Source organism: Drosophila subobscura, chromosome U (genome assembly GCF_008121235.1).
Source record: "Drosophila subobscura isolate 14011-0131.10 chromosome U, UCBerk_Dsub_1.0, whole genome shotgun sequence".
NCBI classification, from domain to species: Eukaryota; Metazoa; Arthropoda; class Insecta; order Diptera; family Drosophilidae; genus Drosophila; species Drosophila subobscura.
Window position 1 is genome coordinate 19074409 of NC_048534.1, and position 23265 is coordinate 19097673.

General features: G+C 49.0%; 1 protein-coding gene across 2 annotated transcripts; it reads left to right on the forward strand.

The window, feature by feature from the left end:
- The first annotated feature begins 1132 nt into the window (after window positions 1-1132).
- Window positions 1133-7921, forward strand: LOC117900573 (excitatory amino acid transporter). 2 transcript variants are annotated; one of them, XM_034810983.1, is made up of 8 exons: window positions 1133-1379; window positions 1731-2008; window positions 4250-4432; window positions 4491-4824; window positions 5478-6053; window positions 6368-6697; window positions 6762-6876; window positions 7010-7921. In XM_034810983.1, exons 3-8 carry the CDS (start codon window positions 4267-4269, stop codon window positions 7154-7156), a joined length of 1668 nt encoding a protein of 555 aa, XP_034666874.1. In that variant the 5' UTR covers window positions 1133-1379; window positions 1731-2008; window positions 4250-4266; the 3' UTR covers window positions 7157-7921. The 2 variants fall into 2 exon arrangements, with proteins under 2 accessions (XP_034666874.1, XP_034666873.1); XM_034810982.1 differs by lacking the exons at window positions 1133-1379; window positions 1731-2008 and having other exon boundaries at window positions 4136-4432.
- Window positions 7922-23265: the final 15344 nt, after the last annotated feature.

Below are 23265 nucleotides of genomic sequence, written 5' to 3' on the forward strand. Positions count from 1 at the left end.
TCATCTTTGTGCTTGGCATCTGCGGTACATGTGTTCTGCTCTTCTTGTACCTACTTCTGCTCTTGTGTGTCTTCGGTCAAACGAGGCGTATGCGTAATATACGAGCACTCGTGGGGTCTCGCTGCCATGTCTCACACCCTTTGCTGTTCTTCGGTGAACAATTTTCCACTTTTCCACTTAAATTTCTATTTGAAATCCACGCAAGTTGCGCCACACAACACAATCATTTATTCGAATTATCCACATGATGAGGCGGCAGGCAATCTGAGGAGCTCTCTGAGCGAGAGTTGTTTTGCTTTTGATTGGGCTTTGGGTGTGGGCTTTGGCTTTGGGTTTGGCTTTGGCTTTGGGGTGTTTCGGACTAAAGGAAAAGTTATTCTAGGGGAAGACTGGAGAGTGATGGAGAGGTAGATGAATTTTTATCCTGAGTAGATCCCTGCAAAATAGGAGTAGGAATAGAAGATTGATGCCGGAAAAGGTAAGAAAGATGCCCAAGAACAAATCAAAGAAAGATCATCAACATATTTTATTATAAAGTTCCTAAATTACAAGTAAGATCTCAGTAAGATCTCTCTTTCTTAGTGGCAAACCGAATCGCAAACTCAATCCAACAACTGCCAAAGCATTCCTTTATCCTCCAAGTTCTCCTTTTCGTTCCTTCCCCACGTCTTCCCCCTTTTGTTCTCCAGGGTATCCCCCCAGTCGTTACCTTCTCCTCCATTAAATTCGTATTCCCGCTTTTGTTTTCTACGTGCGAGTATGAATCTCGCTTTGATGGCAATTCTTCCCGAAACGAAAGATTTAAAGTGTGTCAAAGTGCAATAGACAATTGTCGTTTGTTTTTGGGGTGTCAACGTGTGTTCGGCCAGAGGGCAGGGGTGTCGCTTGGCAGCGTCGCCGAAAGACATAAACGGAAACAGATGAGGGCACCTTCTGACGCGCTTTCGCTGCCGTCATTAGTCGTCGCTCTCTCTCTCTCCCTCTCCCATTAGAGGGGGAAGAGGAACCCTTTCCGCGGCAGTGCGAAGTGAAAACGAAATGTGGCAAAAACAAAGCCAAAGAAATGTATTTTCTTGGGCCGCCGCCGTCGCACTGCTTAAATTAAATTTATTGCTCACTTTCCGTTCAATTGCCGAGCCCAGCGGACATCGAAGCTCCTCCTTCTGCCACAGATCGCCGAGATCCCCCCTACGTGTGTGTGTTTGTGTGTAGAGACAGCAAATCTTTGCAGCAGTTTAAATAGCGTTCAGTTGAGCGTTCCGCATTCGACGATCAGTTAAGTTCGAAGGCGCGCGGCATACCAGTTGCAGTTTTCACTTCAGTTTCGGATCGCTCGTGTCGTGTCGTGTTCGCTCGCTCGCTCGCTCGTCTGTGTCGAGGTAGGAATGGGCAAAGGTTTAGGGCTGGGCCTTCGTTCCTTCTAGACATTTCCCTGCCACATTTTACGCCATATGCGAAGCGTTCACGTAAGCAGACAGCGCGCTGTCTGCCTCTTCCTTAGCCCTCAGCCCACGCTGAGACAACTTAAGCCCTTTTCGTTTTGTTGTTTACCACGTTGCATGCCCCAACCACTCATCTAATTCGATTTGCACCTGTGCACCGCCTGCATTGCGTTTGCCGAGTAAACAAACCTTGAAGCGAAAACCGCAGCAGAGCAAAGCCAAGCTCCAAGCCGCACACACACTCAGGCACCCACTCACACCCACTCTCTGCCCCTCTCTGCCCGTTAGGTAGGACAAGCAATCCACTACAACGGCTACAGCGGTGCAACGCATTCTGAAACTGTTGATGCAACGCCAGCAGAAACTGCTGCGCCAATTGTTCCAACTGACTGCATTGGCAAGACGTTAAGCATACGCACCGGTGTACAGCGACACACAACAGATACTCGAGTGACAAGTGCGACAAGTGACGAGTGTTGAGTGCAAAGTGGAGGTTAGTTCAAGGAGCCTTCAAGGCGGGCCATCAACAAGCTCCATCCTGGGTAATCTGTGGTTAATCGTGAAAGGTGAGTGTCCCATTAGCCATCAGCACTCGAAAAGCAGCAGCAGAATGGGCAGCAAAAGTCGCCACAAAGTCCGTCCAAATATAGTTATTAAAAATACATTAGCGACCTTCGATCGGACGCTGAGGAATGCCGTGCCTGATGGCAATTTGTTCCAACCGAAATCCATAATGAATGGCCCGAGTGACAGGCCGCACACACTCGATTGATCTCCCAGCCCATCCATCTGGCCATTATGCGCCGCCCCCCCACGGCCATCCCCCGGATCTCCTCTGCGTGCAGTTCCAATGTCAAGTTCAAGTTCGAAGAGGCCGCAGCCAGTGCCTGCCTCTGGGAAGTGCCAATAGTCGTCTGTGTCTGCCTGTGGCTCGCCGCTCTCTGGCAAATCAAAGCAATGCTGACAGCAGACATTCGCTGCAATTATCTTAATTATCCGCCAGAGAGGATCGTTGGCAAAGCGCTGGGCATTGGATCACACGGATCTGGGTGGACGCAGAACGTTTTGTTGTGGCCAGGCCAGGGCAGGGCAGGCCAGGGCAGGGCGGCGCATGTTAAAAGTTAAATATAGCAATGCCCTATTGATTTGGCTGACTGCCCAAAGGTGGACATCGGACAGGGGCCACAAGACGGTGAACTAGTGTGGACAGTGGCCACTGGTCTGGGTGGGGTTCTCCCCTCACATGATTTATGAATGACAGCTAACGAGGCGCGCTCTAACGGATCGATAAACGGCTGGCTGTAATGCTCACCCTTTTCGCTCTGCCACCCAAGGACATTCGAAGCATTCGAAGTCAATTGCCGTCGAGTCACTTGAATCGATTAGCGCAGGCATTAAATCAAATTACCAGGCAGGAGTCAGGCAAGTCTTCCCTTCATCCCGGCAACTGGCATTTGCGTAAGACGCTCGAAATTTTCCGCTCTATGATAATTATGGAGCGTCAATCATCAGCAGGGGGGGAGGCGGTGGCGGGCGCTGCAAGTGCGTGCCGTCTCCATTTCAATTTCCATTTCATTTTCATGTTGTGGCTGACATTTTGCTGCCGTACCAAAAAGCCGGTAAGAGAGTCGGAGAGCGGAGCAACTCGACTCCTGCGACGCGAGAGAGAGCGGGAGAGCGGCAGCGAAGTCCTGTGCATAAAAGCGCGTAGCAGACGCGAGAGTCGCACATTCGCAGGAGGACGCTTCGAGTGAACGGTTCAACGTTGAGCAGCAGAGGACTTACCGAGGAGCAGCAGAGCACACACGGGAGCAGAGACAGGGACAGACACACAGCAACAGAGCGAAAGAGAAGTAGGATAAAAAGCGCAGACTGAAAGGACAGTGTAATAGTGAAAACGAAAGCGGAAAGCGGCCAGGAAATTATAGAAAAAGTCTCACAAAAAGCAAAGGGAATCACCAAGGCTGTTCCCAGTCGAGCTGCTTTGACCGTTGACCTGCTCCAAGCGTGGGGCTGACACAGATTCCAAAAGAGATTCCAGCATCGACTGACCTGACCCCAAACCCCACACGAGTGGCAGAAAAATCGATTAAACGTCACCGAAAAAAGTGCAGTGGCAGCAGAGAGTGCAGCGAACCGTGACTAGAAGCAGCAGCAGCCCCCAGTCCGAAGGTCAGAGAAAAGTTTCAGTGCAGGCAGCGTACCCGGAAAGCCACAACAACGGAGCCATTAACCCAGCAACGCCACTCGCCAGACGAAGGAGTCGCTGCGGAGGAGTCAGCGGAGCAACGGCATTCGCACACACAGACGCTGACGGACAAGAAGACAGCCCCCACCGGTAGGAGCCCCCCTGAGGCGACCGAGCAGCCACCAAATGGCTTACCTAATCAACATTCTCAAGTTCAATGTGAAGTATCTCAAAAATCAATAATTTGGAGGCAACACTCTCGAAAAGGGGAGACAAAACCACACACAGCAGGACCACAGGACACCCCACACACACACACACGGACACGAGTTATAATCCTCGCATCATTCGGCCACAAATATTAAAGTGATTCTGATTCTGTGATTCAACAAATAGCAACAAAAATAACACAAGGAAAGCCAACGTCTCGTGTCGTCTCGTGTCGCGTCTCTCTCTCGCTCGCTCGCTCGCTCTCTCCGTGCGCTCTCCTCCTCCACCTCCCCCCTGTCTGGCTCTCTGCCTGCCCTCTTCTACTGCTGCTGTTCTTCTGCTGTGCTTTTCGCTGCGCTGCATTCGATTGCGCGTCCGCGGACAATGGAAAAGTCTGGGAAATTTTCAGATTACCTCTTTGCCAAAATGGGTCCTCCGAATGTGACGGCCTCCGTGCACGGCAGCGAGCTGCCACCGAAGACCACGGAGCGCAGCGATGCGCCCGTGGAGCTCACCGGCTACCGGAAGTGGCTCAGCGACAATCTAATGCTGCTGGTGACGCTCTCTGGAGTGCTGCTCGGAGTCATCATGGGTGCGTACAACACCATCCAAAGTGCTCCTCAAACTCCAATCTCCCCCTTATTTTACAGGCCTCTCGCTGCGTCCGTTGCATCTCCATGGGGACTCCATCATGCTGATCTCGTACCCAGGAGAGCTCTTCATGCGCGTGCTCAAGCTGATGATTCTGCCGCTGGTCATCTCCAGTCTGATTGCCGGCTCGGCCAGCCTCAATGCCAAGATGAACGGCAAGATCGCCCTGCGGACGCTCGTCTATTTCGCCAGCACCTCCTTCTTCAATGCCGCCTTGGGCATTGCCCTCGTGCTGCTCATTCATCCTGGAAACCCGGATATGCATAATAACGATGACCGTTCCACGGACAAGCGGACTGTGAATCTTCTGGACAGCCTCCTGGATTTGGGCAGGTGAGTGAGAATCGAAGCAAAGTCGCGAGAAAGTGAATCGCTGCATAAAGGAAAAGTTTAATTTGTGTTAAAATCGCGTTAGAGTCAGATTTAAATTTCAAACTAACTAGCGAACCGGTTGGGTAAAGCAGTGTCTCAAAGTGGCAAACCGGTTAAGTAAAGCAGTGTGTAAAGTGGCGAACTGGTTAGGTCGAGTGCAAGGCAGCGCCATCTATTGGCCGTTGAAAACTAATCTACACGGCTAAGCAGTTTCTTCAAGCAGTGCACTCAAGCAGTATATTTAGTTGAAATTTGAATTTGAATTTGAATTTGAATTTCCAAAGGCCGTGTGTTATTTCTTTCGTGTCTTATTTCTCCTTCCAAACTACCTTTTATGTTTGGTAATAAAATTAATGAAATTTTCTATAAAATCGCGTCTCAATCGTGTAAATTTACCATATGACTTGGCAAAGTATCAGAAAATAAGTGAAGTTTGCAGTGGATTTGCATGGTCAAGCTCTGGCGCCATCTACATGCCACATTTCATCCGAACTGAAAGCAGTTCATTAAAGCAGTACACTGCATGATGCAGTGCATTTATTTATTTGAATTTGAATATAAAATTGCAAGGGCGCGACTGTCCATTTTTCCGATTTCTTTGCTCCTTTCCACAGAAATATATTCCCGGACAACCTGTTCCAGGCATCGATCCAGCAGGCCCACACCGTCTACCTGCCCAAGCCGAGCATCCTGCACGCCTTCAACGAGACGCTGAACGACACGGCCATCCTGCTGTCCGGCGGCGTGGAGGCGCAACGCCAGGCCGAGGACTTGGATGAAGTGGTGCTCGTGCGGGACGTGCAGTACCGCAGCGGAACGAACACGCTGGGCATTGTGTTCTTCTGCCTGGTGTTTGGCACCTTCCTGGGCACCATTGGCCAGAAGGGGCAGGTCGTTGTGGACTTTTTCGCAGCCATTTTCGAGGTGATCATGAAGATGGTGACGTGCGTGATGTGGCTGACGCCGGTGGGTATTAGCTCGGTGATTGCTGGCAAGATCCTAAGCGTCGACGACCTGGGCCTGGTGATGGCGCAGCTCATCTGGTTCATCTTTACGGTGGCCATCGGCGTGTTCCTCTACCAGTTCGTGGTGATGCAGGCCATCTACTTCGTGTTCGTGCGCCGCAATCCCTTCAAGTTCTACGCGGGCCTCATCCAGGCCATGCTCACCGCCTTTGCCACCGCCTCAACGTAAGCCATTTCTCTCTCTCTCTCTCTCTCTCACACACTCTCTGTCTTGCTCTCTCTGTGAGATCTCTCGAGATCTGCGAACGTCTAACGTGCTACAAGTATTTTTCCTTCTTCTTGGTTTCCGATACGAATCGTTCCCTGACTCGTTGACCCCCCGCCCCGTCGTTTGTTACGTTCTTGTATATGCAAAAAAAAAACTCTTTTGTTCCGCCACCAAAAAAAAAACACCTTGAAAACACTTGAAAATCCACCCAACATCTACACTACACCACAACCTACAACCTGCAACTGCAACCTGCCATTGGCTACTGCAGCGCTGCTGCCCTGCCCATCACATTCCGCTGCATGAACGAGAAGCTGCGCGTGGACCCGCGCATCACCCGCTTCGTTCTGCCCATTGGCTGCAACATCAACATGGACGGAACTGCGCTCTACATCGCCGTGGCCTCGATCTTCATCGCCCAGATGAGCGGCATGGTGCTGGGCTTCGGGGAGCTGCTCACCGTGCTGCTGACCTCCACGGCGGCATCCATGAGCTCTGCGAGTGTGCCGAGCGCTGCTCTGGTGCTGCTCCTGGTGGTGCTCACCGCCATCGATGCTCCTGTTCAGGATGTGACGCTGCTCTTTGCCGTCGACTGGTTTGTGTAAGTATTCGAGGGTTCTCCTTGGAGTAACTTTAACTGTCTCTTGGTGTTCTTTTTGCTGCAGCGATCGGATTCGTACCACCAACAACATGCTAGGGGACTGCTACACCGCCGCCATCGTTGAGGAGTTGTCGCGCAAGGAGCTAATGGCGCTGGATGCGGCCGCCGTCAATTATCAGGTGAGATTAAAGCAGTGCTAAGCTACCAAAGCAGTGCTAAGCAGTACTCATGCAGTACATAGCTGACAAAGCAGTACTTAACTACCAAAGCAGTGCTAAGCAGTTCACTAATTAATCTTCAACTGCTTCTTAGGACATGCCCGCTGGCACACCAAATGGACACAGCGAGGGCATGCTCGAGGGACAGACCGAACTGATCACCGACTCTGTGGTGGTGGACATGAGTGCTGTGATGAATAATGTGAGCCTGCAGCAGGAGCACAGCAATCGCAGGGTCTAGGCAAGCCACCAACAGATGAAACCCCGCCGCCAGTTCGTCAGTCGTGAGAGTTCCACCACCAACAGAAGAAGCAGACAAACAGCACCACCAATAGACCAAATAGTGTTCCCCCTGCAAAGCAATAATCTGAACAACCACCAAATACATCAGATAAAGATATGAATATCGATCTGTGAGACTGTCGCATGAGTGACGAACACCCGGAAACCCACCCGATATTATGTAGAATTTATTCCTCTTTTATGGACTCGAAGAGAACTCGAACATTGAGGCGCTGCTCCTCCAAAACAACACACACATACAGCATATATATACATATATATCGGATATATACTCTCACTTAGTAGTCATACAAATACAAAATATATTTATCACACGCAGCAGCACATAACATTCGGACTAGCAGAGGAGGCGAACGATTTCTCTATGGGTATTATTTTGTAAGGCCATCATCGATTTGTGAACTGATTTCTGTGTTACTTTGTTGTTGCTTATTTCTACGATTTAATATCTATACTAATATTGTGTGAGTGTCATAGATGTGTGTCGAATGCGAAGGTTGTACTACAAGAAGGAAGCTGGATCCTAGGTTTAGTTCTAGTTTTAGTTGTCACTTTGTTGATCTGCTGACGATCCCCCGATCCCATTCACCATTCACTGACTTTTCGTTATACCCAAGTCCACGTTTAGCAATTACCAATTACCGATTATCACACATGCATTCGTAGACTGATAGCAGACGTAGTTCAATAGCGATAGCGATAACAAATTAACAAAACAAATATATATCAAATATATATCTGCATACGGTATACTCGTAGGCAAACAAACAAACAACAACAATTACTAATTACTAACCAAATATATCCAACATTCGATTTGTACGCAAACGCAGAATACAACAACAAATAAAAGTTATTATAACATTTGTTCTGATTTTCATTTATGCATTAGAGGTTGGGGTCCCTTTTTTACGGTTTGGAATGGGATGATTCAAAGGCATTATATTAAAATAAAGCATCCACTTGGCAGCGATCACTCCACCACTCCATCACTTCCCACAAGGTTCTACCCGTTCTGGGGCTTCTAGAGGGAACTGCAATTCGCATCTCTAATGACTGCAGAGAAACAGAGAAGTTTTATGCAGTGGCGTTTTTATATTGTCTTTGGATGATTCCTGTGTAACATTCATGGCAATTAGGGTCCCCCTTTTCTGTCTAATTGTTTGATTTTCTTCTGCAAAATATTTTGAGTAGAGTTTCATTTACACCTTGCTGAGGCTTTCTATAATTTGAGGCCCTGAGACGTGATTATGTCTGTTAAATACGTGTTCCATGTCTGAGTCACCATTTCTTCTACTATTTGTTTTATTATCACGGCCTATAAACCTTCATGTGTAATATATCTCTGTTTTATATATATTCTCTATTCATTGCTAGTGTTATAATTGCAGAAACCATTCTCTACGCTGCATCCACAACTGCATAGAATATGTGATTGAACACATAAATTACTACTCGACACACCAGCAGGGCCACAACTTAAATATTTTCTCATCCATAGCTCTGTCATTTCCTCTGTATGAATACGAATATCTCAAACGAGTTTAGCATCAAATTAAATAAATTAAGAAGTTAAAAAGTTGGCCAGAGGTCACCATCTACTAATCATCTGTCAATTGTTGGAGTCTCTTTATATTCGTGCACTGTGCACATTTGTAACTACATCGTTTCGTATCTGGATCTGTATCGGTATCGGTATCGGCAAACGGAAATTTGCCTATCAACATGGCCATAAATCTGGCGATCGATGGGTGAGCAGCAGCAGCAGTGAATGAATGAATGAATCATCTACTCAGCAGCAGCACATGTGTGCCACGAGTGTGCCCGCCGCAAGTGCCATAACTCAACGCCTGCACTGGTTGTGGCCGGCCAGTGGTTGGCACAGAGCGAACCAAATCGGGCTTTATATAATTATATAGATACGGTCATAGGTGCATGTGCATATATGAATATATTACAGAGGGAAATCAGGCCACAGCCAGAACCAGAACCCGCCACGACCCTGGAAGATAAGGCCCTGCTTTGGATCTCAAATCTGGGATATGCAATAGGGAATATCTGTGTGGAAACCTTCGACTCGAAGCAACAACTTCGATTTGAGGCATGTCAGGTGTCAATCTGCCTCACTGTCTGCACTTGAGCCCCACTGTGGAGTGCCTCACTGCAGGTGAATGAAGTGAATCAAGCGGGGGCAAGGGTACGGGCGTACGGTACACAAATCTACAGCAATAAAGCGAATGCGAATGCGAACGCGAATGCGATACGCCATATGAGGTGGCAATATTTATGGAGATGCCAGACCGGGCGGCCTCTGTGTGTGGTTGCGGCGCTGCATGGAGAAACGTATCAGCAAAATTTGTGTAGTGCGCAATTGCAAAGTCGAGCTGTCGGCCGCTGAGCCGCTCTTGGCACCTCTTTAGCCCTCTCTTTGGCACCGCTCCCTCTCTAGCCCTCTCTTTGGCCTCCTCCACCTGTCCAACTGTCCCACTGACTGCTCTTGTGGCTCTGGCTGCTGCTGCTGCTGCTGCGACTCAGCTGCGCGTTGGCTGAGTCTGCTCCAATGACTGCTGCGGCTGGCGTTGGAGTGTTTGGCGTCTGAAGGTCTACTTGGCAGCGGCTTTGGAGTGTGTTGGCGTTGTTGTTGCTACCCCTGCTTGACTGGCTGCTAAAATGAAATACGAGTGCAAACAGACAACAAAACATCGAAGGGAAAGAAATGGCAACAAGCCGATAGCCAGATGCTCTAGGAAATGATGAGCTTAGGGGGATGTTGGAGATGATTTTATCCACTTTACTCTTGCCTCTTTTCCAACTGGAAGATCTTTCTTCCCTTCGCTGGCTATGACCTTGCTCCAAATATAATGAACAAGCTTCAATGGTTCTAACATTTCTACAGCTTCCACTCTCTAACGAAAGTCTTGCGTGGAATGCAACGCTCATATGGCAGGCAGCGATGCATGAGGCAATCCATAAATGGACACTCCACACGCCGCCACTGCTTCGTGACTCTCTCCCGCTCTCCCAACATTGTATTTCGCTTGCGTGTGACAAAGTTCGTGATCGGCCCATTGGACTCAATATAGGGCATGAACAGTAAGGGGGGGAACCTACTGTGCCGTTTCGTTTTCCATTGTGTGAAGCAACAACACATGGCGGCGGCTGCTGCTGCTTGACTTGCGGCGCATTTGTGAAGAATAACGCTGGCAGGGGGGAGGGAGGGAAGTCGAAGGAGAACCGGAGCTGCGGCTGCTGCTCACGATATGTGCATTTGTGTGTTTATTGACACTTGTGGCACATATGGCATGCAGAAATGCCCAACACTTGGTATAATTCATAGAGTTGTAGCTGCAGCAGTTGCTGTTTGCATTTGCATAAGCTCCGGGCTAATTAATTCAATTAGAGGCAAAGTCACAGCAACATTTTCCGATGGGGCGGCTTCACTTTCGCACCGTGCCAAGTACTGGGACTGTGTCTGGCAGTGCAACTGCGATTCTGACTGCGTTCTGGGCCTCGAAATGATTGAGCACTGGCGGAAGTTGTTCTCGTGTTGACAACGACAGCGCGCTTATCTTCATGACGATTGACTGGGACTGACTCTGATGGATGCAGATGCAGGGTGCATCGACAAACAGACAGACAGACCGACTCGAGTCCGGGGCCAGGCCACCGCTCGGACATGAGTTTATGGGCAATCTGCTCGTCTATAAATTTGCAATCAACTTTTATCAGGCAAGGCATCCCAGAACGTGCCTGCACTAACGTTTCTATTCACACGCTGCCGATGGCCATGGCCAAACGGGATTCCCAGTGCTGCAGTCTCCACTCTCCCCACCCCCCCTAGAACCACTCTTCCTGCTGCTGCTACTCTCCTGTTGGAGTCAATCTCTGGTTTGGTGTGACTTTGAGCGGTGATAGATTGGCCCACATTCGTCGCGTTTCTACCGCTGTTGCTGCTGCTGCTGCTGCTGCTGCTTGCTGCTGCTGCTCCTTCCTTCCATCCACATCATCATCATCTGTGGGGCACTACGACCACTCGTGGTGGTGGCAGTACTCCTCTCTGGATTGGTAATCTAACCAAATTACTGTGCTGTTCACAAACACGTTCTCTAAACGGTTTCATAATAACAACGCGCTCCTCAAAAGAATTTCCAAAGGCTTGCCACTGCCTTCCCCCTCTTCTTGCTTTCTTTGCTCTTTCGTTTTGCTCTTTCTCTTTGGCTGCCAGCTTCCTACTTCTCATGGATTACACACATCTCTCGGGAGAGTGTGTGTGTGTGTGCTGGCCTAATGCAAATTGCAGTAATAATTGGCCTATTATGCCACAGAATGAGCCACAGAGAGATGGAAAAATGGAGATGCAACAGTAGGTCGCCTGTGCAGCAACACGCCCACCACCCAGCCCGCTGGACGCCCTGTTTCCACGCGGCAGGAGGAGCAGCAGAAGGAGCTGGAAGGAGCAGTTGCAAGAGGTGGTAGCATTAGGAAGAGGCAAACCATTTAATACTGTGTTTTTCTTAGCTTAAAAATTGGCATTAGATGCGGCTTAAAGCTCAATCATACATAGGAGAAACAGAGGGAAAGCCTGAGGCAGAGCTAGAGGTATTCCAGTGAGCTGTGGCCGCTCCATGATAGCCATTAACCCCTGAGAGCTTAAGAGGTTCCTCTGCTGGCGGCAGCTCTCAGCTCTCAGCTCCCAACTGCCAGCTCCCACAGATTGCATTGCATATTGCGCTCATTAATTAGACGACATTGCAAATTAATGCCTAATCAAATTTTATTGAATTATAAACCAGTCGGCAATCGAAATGCCAAAATGCAGTGGGATGGCTGCTGCAGCAGGGGGGAGGGTGCTGCTGCAGGGATGCACCTTCGCTGCCGGCTGCTCGCTGCTCGTCTCGTAATTAATGTGCACCAAAGCGGCCAGCAGGCATTAAAATTAATTTGATTTTGTCAAAGGCAACAAACATGGGAAGCGCGGGCAATCCCAATCCCTCGAACAAGTGTCCGACGGTTCGGTTGTCCTAGGCAAAACCAAACCGAAACAGGGAGGTGCAGAAGGGAACGACTGACGGATACCCTGGAGAGAGAAGAGGTGCAGTAAAGGATAACACTTTACTCGTACAGAGAGTTTCTTGTCTTTTCACTCGCGGCAAACTTCTGAGACAATCGAACCGCTGCAGGGCCACAAAAACCTATGGGAAAATCTACGAAATTCACTACTTGGGCAGACATTAAAGAGAATTTCTGTGCTGATTGAGATTTGATGTGATTTTGGACATCATTTGGCATGTTTGATATCAATCGCAGACACACACTGAGAGCTCTCACTCCAACTCTCTGCCTATACCCTTGTCTGCTGGGCACCCTGTAGGGTATTACATGTGTACCCCTATGGCAGAGAGGAGCCACTGGGCAACGGATCGTTGCAATTTTAATTAACTGCCCCGTCTGTGCATTAAAATTGTTTTGACTTTGTTAAATGCTTGCAAATCGCAAAGCGACATGAAAATTTACGCGCCAGCAGCAGCAGCAGCAGCAGCAGAAGATGGAGCTGCAGCAGCGAGAGCGATGGAGAGAGAGAGGAGTGCCAGTGGCAGTGGCAGTGGCAGATGAGCTGGAGGAGCTGGGCAAGAGCTGGGAGCGAGAGTTGGTAGGCCTGAAATCGATACCCTGAACATGCTCTCGTACGCGCGTTCTGTCTGCCGTCTTCTGTCTGTGGAATGATTCGATGCGGACATTTGCCATTTACTTCGGGGGCCTAGAGAATCCCGCAATGTGCCGCAAAATACCGCAATCAGGCAAGTGGCCAAGTGGCAGTACCAGTATCAGTGGCAACCCCATTGTTTTGCCCAATGTAATTAAAAATACATTTGCAATAAGGAGGGAGAACTACGCGTAGGCTGGGACCAGCCCCGTCCATACATCCATCCCGGTAGGAAGTGGATGCCACACTATGATGTGGAGTGCCCCACCGCACATCGGTAATCGACGATCAGTGCAAATTGTCGTGAATTAGTCGCACGGCCAAATCTATGACATTACCGAACGAACGAACGAACGAACAGCCAAAGCCAAAGCTGGCACTGGCATCGGGGGCCGGGCCACATTAAAGTGCCGCCGCCCGCTTTGGGGTCGCGATCGGGCCAGGCCAAAACTAGAGAGTGAGACAGGGAGAGGGCTAGAGAGAGAAAAGTATCGCATCACACATGCGCCGTGTATGACGAAGGAGCTCTCCTCCACTCCATCTCCATCGCCACTCGACTCGACGCTCCATTCCATCGCTGGAGTGCTGCACGCGTGAAATGTCAAAAGCTAAAAATGCCATTTGCTGTGCTCCAATCACTCGTTAGCCTTTCGCGGCATACACTGGCAGAAATGTTGCCATTACAGCGCATTCCAGCAGCGGGAGAAGTCAATGGAAAATGTGGAGAGTGCTTGGAATGGTTGGGAATTAATGAAGAATTTTACTGGGATAATTTCTGTATTTCTTACATTTTCTGCACAGAATCTTTACACATTGTAGGGGTTGCCATTGGGTTCTTTTCAAGATAAAGTGAGATCATTAATTCAGTTCATTTTAGTACAGGTCATTGATGAAAAAGGAACCCCAAAAAATATACTGAAAATCTATTGGAAGCCTCTGGCTAAAAGGATTATTTGTGTCAAAATTCTTTGGTTTATTTCGAGTTTTTTAAAAGATTATGGATGAATATACCGATGAATATCATGGACGGAAGCATCATTTTTAGGTCTGAGGTGAACAGAGCCCCCCTGTATTTGAATGAAATGTGGGTCAGTACTCCCTGAGGTACTTCACAGATTTATCAGCAGCAATTATTGCTTATTCCTTCTTCTATGAGAGTAGAGAATATTTCTGATGCATAATGTAAATTACTTTGCCTTCTCTTAAAATCTCTTCCACAGCTTTACTTTGTTTACCTTTTCTGCTTTGTTTACATTTGAACGCAGCCCAGCACCAATAACGCAACAACAACCAAACGGCAGCGCTTATCCGCAAAACTCTCATCGAGCAGCAAAACGGACATGTCGCGACATGTCGCTGCGCCCGCTGCTGCGTTTTCGTGCATTCTCTCTTTAGCATTATTCGCAAGTGTCGCGATGAGCAGTCGGGCGCAATTGTGAGCAATAAGAGAGCAAATTTTGCACTCCCCCAAGTTTCTTTGAGTGCAGCCTCGCTCCAGGGCGCAGGGGGGGACGTATGCAAAGTGCCCATGATTTGCTCATTGTTGTCATTGTCCGCTGCGCAGCCTCACACGCAACAAAACGAAGAAAACAAAAACGAAACCCACTGCTGCTGTTGCTGGTGGCTCAATGGATGTCTTATGTGTGTGGCTCTATGGCTGTTTGGATGGTCGACTCTGTTCGGGGCTGTTGGCAAAATGTAAGCGTTGCACATGCAGATTGGCCAAAAGCGATAGCGATAGCCTTTTTATTTGCCTTTCGTCTGTTTTCTGTTTTCATTTCATGTGCCCCGTGTGTGTGTGTGTGTGTTTTCCGTTTGAGGCTGCTGCATTTGCCGTCTTCTGTTTCGGGCTGCCCAAAGCAGATCTTTGGGAGAATGGAGTTGTTGTGGCGGCCGTTGTGTTAGCCACAGATGAACAATTTCCTGCGCGCACCTGACGGGCCGGGTCGGGACGGAACGGGACGGGACAGACTGCCGAAGTGGAGAGTCTGGGATCGGGACTGCTGGTGGGTACTCCCTCGGCCTACGCTGTGGCACCCAGCTTTTGGGGTTCCATTTTCGGTTTGGTTTTTTTAGGGGGCCTTCGATGAAAAATTTGCAAATTGGAATTATTTATTTATTGATGCATGTTTGATGTGACGCTTTTGCAGCGAGGCAAAAGTCTGGCTGCTATCCCCAGACATACACATAGATCTGCCCTGCACTCCCCTTCCTGCTCGCTCTCATGTAACGAATCGCTGTTTAGCTGCGGGCCACAAATGCAATCCGCAAAACACACACACACACACACGCACACATCGTGGAGCAGAGACAGGAAGAGGGACGGCATCACTGGCGACTAGCGACTGGCGAATGGCGGGACACATGTGTGAGAAATTGCTGTTTGTTTTATGCAAATGATCATCGCAGCATTGGACCCGCTCAAAGGCTCAAAGACAGACCCACAAGTCAGCGTTGGCCGTTCCAAATTTCGGAGTGCAATTAAAAACCGAAAGTGTGAAGGAAGCGCTGGACCAGACCCGACCAGACCAGACCAGCATATTGAACGAAGCCCACAAAAGCGGTAGAAAGGGTGTAAGACATCTATACACAGATCTCTGTACTCGGTATGGACTTCACTTTCTCCTTGGCTACATAAACCATCTGATCCATGGAGGAATGTGTGCAAAAAGGGAGTTGTTTTTAGAGTTTTTCCCACAGCTTTCTTTTGGTTTTGAGACTGAAGAAATTGTAATTCTAGGACTTGGATTTTATCTGTTTTCCATCAGAGCTGCAGTGACACACATACTAGATGTCTGCTGGTCAAAGAAATCAATTTGTTAAACCTCTTATGTTGGAACTTAATTCTGTCTCTCTGTCACTCGCTACTGAGACTCGCTTTTTGACTCTTCGGAATGTGTTTCCAGTTACTGCTTTTCATATTGTAACTAAATCTACGAATAATGTGAGAATATTTGACACGACTTCAAGACATTAAATATAGTTTTAGGATTGGAATTTAATTGTTTACAGCGGAACTATGATAACTTCTGGATGCACTGCAAATGTTTGTCCCTCTCTTACACATGTTTGCTTCTGCTACTTCATCAGCTGTTACTCAAACAAAGTTCCTTATTTCCTATTTGGTATTTTCTGTTAAAGCTAATCTTCAATGAGTAGGAATCTATCAACATTTGCCACCTCTTTCTGTGTCAAGACAGCGCGCTTTTCGCTTGGCTGCTGTCACCTACTGGGAAAGCAAACCCTGGAAGCTGCAAAAAACGCTATTAAGAGGAGGAGGACTTCGCTTAATCTCTGCTAATATTGGCAATGTTTTCCCCCTAGCGTTTATCCAACAATTGCAGAAGTTTTTCAATTTTCAAGCAATTGCGAATTTTCACAACTTGCATTTGTCTGGCGCCTGGCTGTCTGCTGTTTGTCTGCCACGAAGCCTCCATCTAAGACCTGCAGTTCGACTGGGAGTCTCAAGCTTCGACAACAGAAGCTGCATAGAAGAAGCCTTCCTACTGTTTGCCAGGAATAAATTAGCGTGCAGCTAATAAGCCTGGACGCTGGATGGGTGGAGTCTGCAGTCCGCAGACTGACCCAAAAAGCAGCCCAACTCTGCCTTTGGCTGTGCTGTGGATTTTTGCTGGGATGCTGCCTGGCTGCTGCCTGCCTGCATTTCCCAGTTGGGCTTTTCCTCTGCAGTTTTGTTCCCATTTCGAAGGCAGCTGTCAAAAATTGTTTGCCTCCTGCCCAAGCTCCAGCCGACAATTCGCACATTTAGCTGCAAGCCAAATAGTAAATGGAAATGGAGATGGAAATGGAGATGGCAGCCAAGCGGAGGGATCTGCATTGGAAGACTGGGGATTTCCTGCTCGTTTGACGCGTTGATTGCCATGTGGTACGGTACTCGGCAGCACAGTAGCCGGAATGGGTGTCAGGCAACGTCACCGATAACCTGGTGGGGGGCAAGAAGGGTTGCTGGCAGAGGCAGGGGCAACTCACTGATTGATGAGGCATTTGCATGTTTGCCTCTCAGGCAGTGCTCGCTCTCACACTGCCGCTCTCCCGCTGCCTCCCTCTGCGTTCTTCCATTATGCAAAGCTCTCTGTCACGTGAAAGTGTTGGAGGCATCAACGCTGCGACCACCTGGTGGTTGGGTCACATCGATAATCAATATTTGTACTTTCGCTGCAATGGATCAAAAGATCGTTCAATCGATCGTTCGATTGAATCTATGATTGATTGGCTGGCCCATCCGATCATCTGCTCATCTGTTTCAGTGCCTTGCAATTAACCCACTGACCGCTGGCCAGCAAAACGGTTGCCTATTTGCTCAAAAACTCATCCATCGATGGTCGGGTCGGGACTCCCGCGACTGGAATGAAGTCGTTTTCTCAGCGTAATTGCTGCAGCCCGAAGAAAGTTTTTAATGAGCCCTGGATCAGGCGGTTCAATCTATTCCATTTGCCTAATGTTTGCCTGGCGAAACAATGTTGCCCCAATTTGCCCTGTGCACAGAGAGGCTCATGGGATGCCAGCCAGTCAGCTCCATGCCCCCATGGGGTACCCTTTTGTTGCAACCTCGTGGCAACCTGCTTGGGCATCGCTTCTCATATTGTCACGTACCGGGGCCGGTGTCAAAAGTGCACGAAAATCGTTTGCCGCGTTTGACTGTAATTAACTTCTTGACTCGATTTGAGTCTGCGCCGAAAAAAGAGCGGGGAGTGGGGAGTGGAGAACGGCGACTGTCGACTGGCCACCGTGTCGTATGAGCAATTGCCGCACGAGAGACGGGGCAGACTGGTGCAGCATGTGAGGCTGATTTCAGTTTCAGTTGCAATTAAAATTCCTTGGCTCGAGACTGGCCACTGGCAGCCTGCCCCGTGGAATGCGTGCGGCTTCCAATTCCAATTCGATTTCGGTTTCAATTTGTGTTTGATTACACGGCATTCCCTTCCCCCCGCTGCTCACCCCTGCTTTCCGCTGCTAAGTGGAGACCCGCAAGACAATGCACAGGCAGTCGGCGGCTTAATAATTAAAATTATTTAACACTGTCTCGCGCGGCGACACTCCACCTTGTCCTCCTCCTCCTCCTCCTCCTCCTACAGCAAACTTGCCACTGGCTCTGGCTACCAAATGGCATCGCTCATACGCCGCGTTACTCCGCGTCCCCCTCCCGCGCTTGACTTACCAAATTGGCTGTCAGTCGACAGCAAAAAACAACAACAACAAATGCAACTGCAACAGAGGCAAACTGCAAACTGCAAACAGCTGTAGTGAGTCGCAGCGACGGTGGCAAAATAATTTGCATAACCCGCAATCTGTGTAATCTCCACGGCAATGGGAGTTTGTGGCATAAATTAAATGCAAAATGTCAGACGCGTTGCTTGGTGGTGTAGCGACGGGCGAGGGGGTGTACGAAGGGTGGGCAGAGAGGGTGGAAGGTTGGGGTTGAGGTGCAGAAGGTGAATTGAACCCAATATGGCAGCAGAGCGATTAAACTAGTTCAAATAACGCAAGGAAAATGGAGACAGGAACTGCAGCGAGAGGATGGAATTTCCAGGGAACTTGTCTAAGAGTTGCCTGAAACTTATCCTTATTCAATGGTGTTCACTGTAGTAGCTCTGATTTGGAGTGGAAAAACTGAAAGGATGGGATAGCAATTCCTCCATTTTGAACATTAAAATGTGAATAAATCTCTTTACATGTCCAACAATCAGCGGATCTTCGATCACTCCTAGATTATTGCAATCAAGATGTTCTTTTATCTGTTCTTCTCCTTCCACTTATCACACTTTTGCCAGGCAGAAAACTCCTCCAGATAGATGCTCATCAACTCCCGAACTTAATCTATGGAAAAAGCGAATGAACCAAGAGAAATTCTCAAAAAATGAGTCTCTCCTCCAACTATCAAAAGAAGCTACAATTTCCACCAATAAACCCACCCTTAGTACACCCCTTTTAAACCACTCTTTCACCCTCTCAATCCCACTGTGCCACAGATTTGTATTGTCACATCTCGTAGCTCGTACAAACAGCGCAAATGTTGACCCAAAGTTGAAGGCACTTCACACGTTGCACGGCGACAACTTAATGCTTAATACTTATTGTCGCGTTGCGCCTTAATCTAGATACACTTTGACTAACAACAGCCGCAGACAGACAGACAGACAGACACAGACAATCACTGGAAGGAGTAGGAGTACGAGCAGGGTGTGGAGGTGGAGGTCCAAACGCCAATCCCCAAAGTAAATCTTCAAAGCTCGTGCTCGTCCGGCAAACGGCACAAAATTGAGTGGCAAAAGTTTTTTCTTTCTTTTTTTTGTTGTTGTCACGGCTGTCGCCCCACACACACACACACACACACACACACACACACACATGTTGCTGCTGCAGGCTGCCGCTGGCCACAAGGAGGCTGTCAGTCTTGTATGACTTCCACAGTCCGCAGTCCGAGCTCCAATCCAAAATCCTCTTCCTTGTCCGCCGCCTTGACTTGACTGTAAATCTGCATGCGCGTCGCGGTGTCAAAACTTTTTTAAACAAAATAATTAAATGTAGAGACGAGGGAAGCCAGCAAAAAACAGCAGAAACAGAAGAAACAGCAACAGCAATGGCTCTGGCAATGGCAACATAAATAGTTGCATGGTTTGTCTGCCTGCCTGCTGCATGCCCCCTGCATCCAGGCAAAAGAAATCCGCTAGAAAGTCATGTTCGTGTGCCGAAGAAGCTGAGCCAAAAAAAGAAAAATAAAATGTGCACCCTGCTGCCCCACTGCCGACAAGCGCTGACTGCGTGATCCGTGGCACTCACGAGTGTGGCATCTCCAGCGTGGACTCTGTCACGCTATCATCTCGAAGCCTGCAAGCCCGCGACTGGGTCCCGACTTTGCAGCCTGCTTCCAGCTGCATAATAATTTATGATCGCGTCCAAGATGTGGGTTAATCGTGTTTTGGGCTAGTTTCAGTCCCCCCCCTCGGACTTCGTGGCAGTCATAGCTGCTGGTTGGCTGGCTGGCCGTTTGACTCTGCGCTCTGCACTGTGGCATGTTCTTCACATCCAATTACTGGGTCAGGGACCTGCAGAGTCCTGCAATCTTTAGTCGGCAATTTTCCAGCCAAACAAGACCCACAGAAGAAAGGCAACTCCCACTCCAACTAGCGTCTCTGGGAAGCTGAGCAGCCGACTGTCCCTCCCGCCCGTCTGTCACAATGGCAAATGGGGCATTTAATCTCGGGGAATGCGTAACAGGCGTCTCCACGGCCACGCACGACTCTCAAGGCAATTAGCCATGGAGTTGCATGGAGGATCCATCCATTTTGCAGTTCCAGGTTCCAGTTTCCAGTCCGTCTCAATGCTCCATTCTGTGTGCTGTGATGAGCCGCCAAGCAGCAATAAAATATCATTTTATTAGCATGCGGACGGAGCTCTCTGTTCCAGTGCCAAGGTGGAGGCGTATGCCTCACCATACTCCCTCCGCTTCCACCATCCGGCAACCATTGTGCTTACAGCAGCAACAAAAGCGAGACACGTGCACTTGCAACCAAACGAGTCGAGGTTAATTTTCCAGCCAGCTAGAGCAAAAGGGAAACGAAGAGGGAATGCCCTTTGCTGTGTGCTAAGGGAATTTTTCGAGGGTAGCTGTTGAGACTGTTTCGATACGGAATGAGTGCTGAAATCTTAATCAGATCTTTGGCAATGAATAGGGGAACGAATGAAGACAGGAACCATTGCCAGGAGAACAATTATGAATGAGGAAAATGAGGGCGAAAGCAGGACTTGCAGCGCCTCTTAACGTTCATCCTCAACTCTGCTCCCAACCTCAACCCAAAAGCCAACATACCCACCACCCCTTGCAGCGTATTATAGTATTTAGTGTGTAGTTACAGATTCTGAGCTCGTTTCAGCCTCTCTCTATGGGTCTCTGGGTCTCCAGTGTCCGCTGCTGTCCGCGACTGCTGCTGTCCGTGGCTGCTGCTGCTGCTGCTTGCTGATGCTCCACTGCTGCTCCTTCGCTTGGCTCAGAATTTATGCATATGACCTTAGTTATTGACATAATTTCGTGGCTGGCGGGTCGAGCACGAAACGAAAACGAAATGTGCATAAAAATGCTGGTTGGGGATCCCAAAGGGTCCAAACAGACAGAGAGAGAGAGAGAGAGAGACAGGGAGAGCGAGCGTCCACTCTTCTGTGGGTCTCCTCTGGCGTCCACTCCGATCTCGGGCTGATTGTGCGAAATGTTCACGCTGCTTTGGACAAATGCGCAAATTTGTAAGCAGCGAGGGGCAAGCAGGGAAGACACACATCAGACATCCGCAGTGCTCCGCAGAGAGAGAGGAGTGTGGACGGTATGGCGGGTATCAGGTGATTATCACTGCCTGCTCCTCGTTGGGGCATTTGTCAAATTTTCCCACTTAATCCGACGTCAGTCGAACTCGCATGGAAAATTGTCGCAGGTAAGAAGAGGCGCCCCATGGCGACACATGCAAGGGGTACGGGCAGGGGGAAAGATCTCCATTGAGGCTCAGTCTCAGGCTCGTGTGTGCCCGTGTGTGTGCGCCTTGCCTTCGAGGCGCTTTAATTGGTCTTATGAAATGGACAAAGTGCGAAATGAGTTATGCGCACGCGCGCGCACCCGCCGTTGCCACAGTCTCCGTCGAATCTGAATCTCAAACACCGAATCCGAATCCAAGTCCGAGTCCAAGTCCAAGCCCGCGCGCCTCTCGAGTCCGATAATGAACGCATGTGGGAATTCGCAAAATTGGATTTGGGTATTGTGCAACCGAGGCGGCTTGTGGCAACTGTCTCTACTGCCTCCTGCCTGCTGCCTTGCTGGCCCCTGCGGCTGGGGGATGGTGCTGCACTTTTTTTTGTGCGCGCGCGGAGAGAGAGAGAGAGAGAGAGAGAGAGAGTGTGAGCACGCAAAGTATCTATTAGCGTCGCCTTTGCGCGCTCGAGTCAAACGGAATCTGTTTAGCAGTCGCTTGTCGTTTGGCGTTTGCTGCTGCCTTTTTTTGTTGTTGCTGTTTCTGTTTCTGTTTTTGCTGCTTTTCCACAGTTCGTCCGTTCGTACGTTCGTTCGGGTTTTAGCCATCGCGAATTATCTGTTAATTTGTGGCAATTTAGAGATTTGCAGATACGAAGCGCATTCAGGCAGCTGCTGATACGAGCAGCAAGTAACCCCCAAACCGAACAGCGAGCATCGAAGACAGTAGTCACAGGCAGAGATATGGAAAGAGAAAGAGAGAGGGGAAGACACGGAGTGGCAGCGAGGAGTATCATCATTCAATGGGAACCAGAGCTTCGGCTGCTGCCTCTGATGCTGATTTCCTAGAGACCTGTCCGTTCTGGGGAATGTTAACGACTCTGTATGCAAAGTGACAGCGCGGACAGCGGACAATGGGCAAACAAAGGGCGTGACCACTGGCAGCAGCGGAGAGAGGAGCGGCTGGAGCACCGGACACAAAGTGTGTGGACAGCTGGTGCGTGATAATAGCAGCGAGCGGGGAGTGGGGATGGCAGTGAGAATGGGAATGGGAATGGGCATGGGCATAGCGAAGGGCAACCGCACAGTGGGGCGAGTGCTGAGAGCTTGGGGTGCCGAGATTTCGCTGACATTAGCAGAAATTGTGCACGTTTTATTTCTACCTGCGCCACTTCCAAGCGCTGAGAGAGCAGAAGATTTTGTTGCCCATTCATTGCCCTCTCACCCGCACACCGGCGCTCTTTACTTCGCTCCTATTTGCGTTCATCTCTGAGCGAATATCAGCAACGCGAGCGCTGCAGCAGAATAGAAAAGGGATAAGCAAAACGGATAACCAAGTAACGGTTTAGCAAATACGCAGGTAGACGAACATCAGCCCACTAAGAACAGTCTCGAAGTCAGTTAATGCACGGGCAATTATCACTGGCAATAATCTTGTATCCAACCTAGTAATGAAACATCAATTCTGTATTCGTATAACACAGAGATTCATGCTCTCTATATAAATAGTAGTACATAATAGTAGTAGTATTAAATTTCCTCCCAGCCGAAACAGCTAATCAGAACGCACACACTTTTCGCACAGACTGTGCCCCAGTGTTCGACTTGCGATAAATTCCTGAATCAGCAGCAGCAACAACAGCAGCCAGTCCGAAAGCAAACCACAAACAAGCAGAATGGAGCACACAATGATGATGAGGAGGAGGTCGATCCATTCCATGCCATTCCATTGCTAGAGTCTAGGGAAACTTCTCTTTTGGTTCGTTTCGTACTCCGTTTCGTACTGCCAATACGCATGCGCAATTTTTCAAAAGCTTTTAAAGTGAAGAGCCAAGAAAATTACGTTGTAATTTTTGTAATTTCTGTAATT

Excerpts from the sequence above, each read along its gene's own strand:
- LOC117900573 (XM_034810982.1), top strand. The coding sequence starts at position 4,225 with ATGGAAAAGTCTGGGAAATTTTCAGATTACCTCTTTGCCAAAATGGGT. Across the intron at positions 6,054-6,367 it reads GCCTTTGCCACCGCCTCAAC|CGCTGCTGCCCTGCCCATCA; the intron begins GTAAGCCATTTC and ends TGGCTACTGCAG. Across the intron at positions 6,877-7,009 it reads CGGCCGCCGTCAATTATCAG|GACATGCCCGCTGGCACACC; the intron begins GTGAGATTAAAG and ends ACTGCTTCTTAG.